Here is a 5,017-nt window from a genome sequence, read left to right on the forward strand (position 1 = left end):
GCAGTGGCCTGCCCAGTCACCAGATCTCAATCCAATTGAGCATCTGTGGGATGAGATGGAACGATCTATTCGGAGTAGAGATCCACTACCAGCCAACTTGACACAACTGTGGGAAGCATTGGAGTCAACATGGGCCAGCATCCCTGTGGAATACTTTCAACACCTTGTAGATGTCCTGACGAATTGAGGCTGTTCTGAGGGCAAAAGGGGGTGCAGCTCAATATTAGGAAGGTGTTGCTAATGTTTTGTACACTCAGTGTGTGTGTGTGTGTGTGTGTGTGTGGTTTCCAGAGGAATATGTGTTTCTTATACTGTGTCCCTCGTCAAGCTGTGGAATCTGAAGCTGCGCAGCAGAAATTATTCCATTTCTAGCAGGTTGACTGTGTAAAGTTTCTGTTACGATGTAAACTTTCACACCCCCTAGCACTGTACTGTCTCCACTAATTCATTATTACTGATGAAACAACATGAGCACCACTCCTTCCTCAGTAGGCAAAGCTAGCTCCGCTGTTCAGGGCTCAACATGTCTCAGCATTACCAGCAAGCACTCGGGCGCTGGGGAGCAAAGCAGGACAAGAACCTGGATGTCTTGGCTTTGCAGGAGTGAAGTGAGCTCTCTGAACACCGGCCTTTTCTTCCTGCAGAGGAAATGGAAGGGGCAGAATTTTGATCGAGGAGCATGAAAAGGCTTCAAGTCATAGTTTAAAGTCTGAGCAAATACAAGTGACACAGCATGTGTGTGTATTGCAGCTGCGATTATTGTCTGTGAATCATTGCAGGATCATGACGTTCCCTATCTCTGCATCATTGCAGGATCATGACATTCCCTCTCTCTGCATCATTGCAGGATCATGACGTTCCCCATCTCTGCATCATTGCAGGATCATGACGTTCCCTCTCTCTGCATCATTGCAGGATCATGATGTTCCCTCTCTCTGCATCATTGCAAGATCATGACGTTCCCTCTCTCTGCATCATTGCAAGATCATGACGTTCCCTCTCTCTGCATCATTGCAGGATCATGACGTTCCCTCTCTCTGCATCATTGCAGGATCATGACATTCCCTATCTCTGCATCATTGCAGGATCATGACGGATCCCGAGATGCAGGCTGTGGATTAACCTGTTGCTCAGAAGAGGAGAGACACACGGCTGCACCTCTCTCACGCACCCTGCACATAATTCAACTCCACCAGACTGTCGCTCTGCATTAGTCTGACTGCCACTCAGTGGGATGGCACTGTTAGAAGGGATATGCTCTTTTTTTTGGTCACAGAACATGTTTGTACGATGCAAATAAAACAAAGGCTGGTCCTGGAATTTGTTTGGCTGCATTGCCCCGAAGATTATTGACTCAGAGCGCTAATAATTGTGAGAATATCAAAGCAATGAGGAATCATCTAGAACAGGATGTGATCTGAGCAGGAGAGCGCAGGGCAAGTAATGATTCAGAACCGCCTATCAGTTACCAGACTGGAGCTCAGTCCTGCTCTGTAGCCAACGCACAGGCAATCTGTTATAAATAAGAAAAAGCAGCAGCTTGGATATTATTGAAAGAAAATTCACATTGGTCTCAGAACACAAAGCTTTCCATGTCATTAAAATGACGTGTGGATAAAGTGTTTCTCATTGACTTCCATGCACTGTATCCAGGAAAGGGTCTGCACAGTGTCTATCGATGCATGGGACACACAGTATAGTGCAGTCCTGTGTTGTGATGATAACTGGAGTGACATTGAATAGCCCTGTATATGATGATCAAGTAGCAGCTGTACACAATGCTTACCTTACAGGTCTCCTGGAAGCCAGCAGGGGGCAGTAGAGCAGCAGCTCCACTGTGTCACTCCCCACGAAGCCGCTGCCGGCACACAGGGGTCAACAACTCATATTCATGAGAGGCTGCTCCACGTGATTGGCTGTCTGATGAGGAGCCCAAAGTAAAAGCAGAGAAAGCACTCTGAAGAGCGTCCCTATCTGAATACCTGCCCTCACCCTCACCCTCTGAACAATGTTGAACTTGGAGGCAGAGCGCCGCTGTGTGCGGCTCTGAGATTCTTTCCTTACAAAGTAAAGATCAAACCAACTGTGTGACCCCTCTCTACTCTAGACCCTAGACCCCTTCGTGTTAAACCGTTACACGCTGCTGAAAGGAAATGCACACAAGCACACAGACACCTTTCGCTGTAACTGAACTAACAGCGAGCAGACCTGCCCAGCAGACACACTGACACACAGACAGACAGACAAACACACAGACACACACTGACTGACAGACAGACAGGCAGTCAGATACATAGACAGACAGACAAACACTCAGAAAGACAAAGACAGGCAGACACACACAGACATACAGACAAGCAGACACACAGACAGGCAGACACAGGCAGACACACACAGACACACACACACACACACACTTTCTCTGACATGTTTACAGAAGAGATTCAGTTAAAAACAGCAGAGTATTTATTTTAATAGAAACGGAATCCCAGTCCCCGTTCAGCACGGAGCCAGCAGCAAACTGGAAGGGGTGAAGCAGAGTATCTGCATTTCCATGGCGACTACGGGACACGCCCCGAGTGACCTCACCAGGTTGGAAGCGTGACCTGTGACCTGTGGGCTGGGAGGTTATTTTTTTTTTGCGACAGAAGCAAAGAGTTCCTTCCTGGAGCCGGGGGTCCGGGCCGGGACCACCCACAGAGCAGATTCAAAACTGAGAGGCCAGCAAAGAGCCACAGCGAGAGGGGCGGGCGCAGAGCCCAGCTGTCCGACTCCACCTCCCCTCGCTGGGGTTAAAAAGGGGTCCTGTCTGCCAGTCTCTATACAGCAGCGTCCCACACAGTCCCCTCTAAAGCACTATATGATGTCCTTCTCCTCCTCGGAGCTGTAGTCTGGACCCTGGGAGAGTCAGAGAGAGATAGAGAGAGTGTGAAGGACAATGAGTCCAGTGCTAGGTGCATTAAGGGAGCACAGTTGTGGTCTCTTAGCAGATGAGTTATCAGGTGACTGTTTGCTTGTACACGAGTGACAGGGGCTGAGGACAGAGCCCATGGGGATTATTATGAAGGCACTGCCCCCGGGCGGGTTACCCTGACAGCGGCAGAGAGAGGGAGAGCACTGAGTGCCGCTCAGGCAGACAGATCAGTTAGTGGTAATCAGCGGAAAGTATTTCTGGGTGTACTTTTGCTGCTCTACCCTCACTGACTGGCGTGCTCCCGGGAGGGAGCCAGGATGGAGCCGGGAGTAGCAGGGAGAGAGTGGCTCTAGTCTCTTCATCACTGTTAGTAAAGCCAGCACAGCAGAGCACAGCTTGTGCTGTTCTAACACTGGAATCTGAGCTCACCTCCAATTCCAATCACACACACACACATCTGGAGAGGCTGAGACACTTTGCCAGCTCTTACCTTCTCAATCTTTTCATCCAGCATTCGGAAGAATTCTTGTTGGCTCTCAGATGTGTGGATGCTGCGAGGTCAGTGAGAGAGAGAGAGAGAGACTGTTATAGTAATGCAGTGAAGGTCCAGGCAGCTGCAGGATCAAAGCAAAGCCACTACAGACAGGCAGCCAGTCTGAGTGCAGACAGGTGCACAGGGTTACAGCATGAGACAAAGAGAACACTGGAGTCAAACACAGAGCCACACACACACACACACACACATACACACTGCATTGCACAGAGCCACACACACACACACACACACACTGCATTGCACAGAGCCACACATACACACACTGCACTGCACAGTGCCACACACACACACACACTGCACTGCACAGAGCCACACATACACAGACACACACACTGCACTGCACAGTGCCACACACACACAGACACACACACTGCACTGCACAGTGCCACACACACACACACACACTGCATTGCACAGAGCCATACACACACACACACTGCACTGCACAGTGACCACACACACACAGTGCACACACACACACACACACACACACACACACACACACACACACACACACACACACACTGCACTGCACAGTGCCACACACACACACACACTGTGTTGCACAGAGTCACACACACACACACACACACACACTGAGCTGCACAGAGTCAGTCACACACACACACACACTGCTGCACACACAGACACACACACACACACACACACACACACACACACACACACACACACACACACACACACACACACACACACACACACTGCACTGCACAGAGCACACACACACACACTGCACAGAGCCACACACACACACCCGGTGTGTGTGTGACGTGACGTGTGACGTGTGTGTGGTGGGTGTGTGAAGTGACGTGAGTCTGGTATGTTACACACCACAGGGGACTGCACTGCACATACACACACACACACTGCACTGCACAGAGCCACACACACACACACACTGCACTGCACAGTGCCACACACACACACTGCACTGCACAGAGCCACACACACACACACACACACACACACACACACTGCACTGCACAGAGCCACACACACACACACACACACACTGTCGGTAACACACACAGACACACACACACACTGCACACACACTGTACACACACACACACAGACACACTAACGCGTGTCTCACGTGTGTGGGGGACGTGTGTCCACAGACCACACCACACACACACACACACACACGACTGTGCTGCACAGTGCCACACACACACCACACACACTGCACACTGCACACACTGCCACACACACACTGCACACACAGTGCACACACACACACACACACACACACACACACACACACACACACACACACACACACACACACACACACACAGTGCCACACACACACACACACACACACTGCACACTGGTCACAGTGTGTGTGTGTGTGACGGTCACGGTGTGGTGTGACTCACGTGTCTCGTGTACGTGTGTGTAGTGTGTGACGTGTGTGGTGTGTGTGTGTGTGTGACGACGTGACGTCACAGTGTGTGGGTGTGTGTGACACACACGTGTCACACTGTGTGTGTGTGTGTGCCGTGACGTGTAACGGTGTGTGT

The 5,017-nt window shown here is 50.6% G+C and overlaps 1 protein-coding gene across 1 annotated transcript in view; it reads right to left on the reverse strand.

Annotated features, from left to right (window-relative positions):
• Nucleotides 1-2,448: 2,448 nt before the first annotated feature.
• The window catches only part of LOC121330748 (uncharacterized protein C1orf21 homolog), a 40,990-nt gene continuing 38,421 nt past the window's right edge, over nucleotides 2,449-5,017 (reverse strand). The window contains exons 5-6 of the mRNA XM_041277466.1: nucleotides 3,405-3,465; nucleotides 2,449-2,898 (exon numbers count right to left, since the gene is read on the reverse strand). Coding sequence (XP_041133400.1) covers nucleotides 2,857-2,898; nucleotides 3,405-3,465 — 103 coding nt within the window. The 3' untranslated portion in view covers nucleotides 2,449-2,856. The remainder of the gene's footprint in view (nucleotides 2,899-3,404; nucleotides 3,466-5,017) is intronic.

Source organism: Polyodon spathula, chromosome 18 (assembly GCF_017654505.1).
Source record: "Polyodon spathula isolate WHYD16114869_AA chromosome 18, ASM1765450v1, whole genome shotgun sequence".
In the NCBI taxonomy this organism is placed as follows: Eukaryota; Metazoa; Chordata; class Actinopteri; order Acipenseriformes; family Polyodontidae; genus Polyodon; species Polyodon spathula.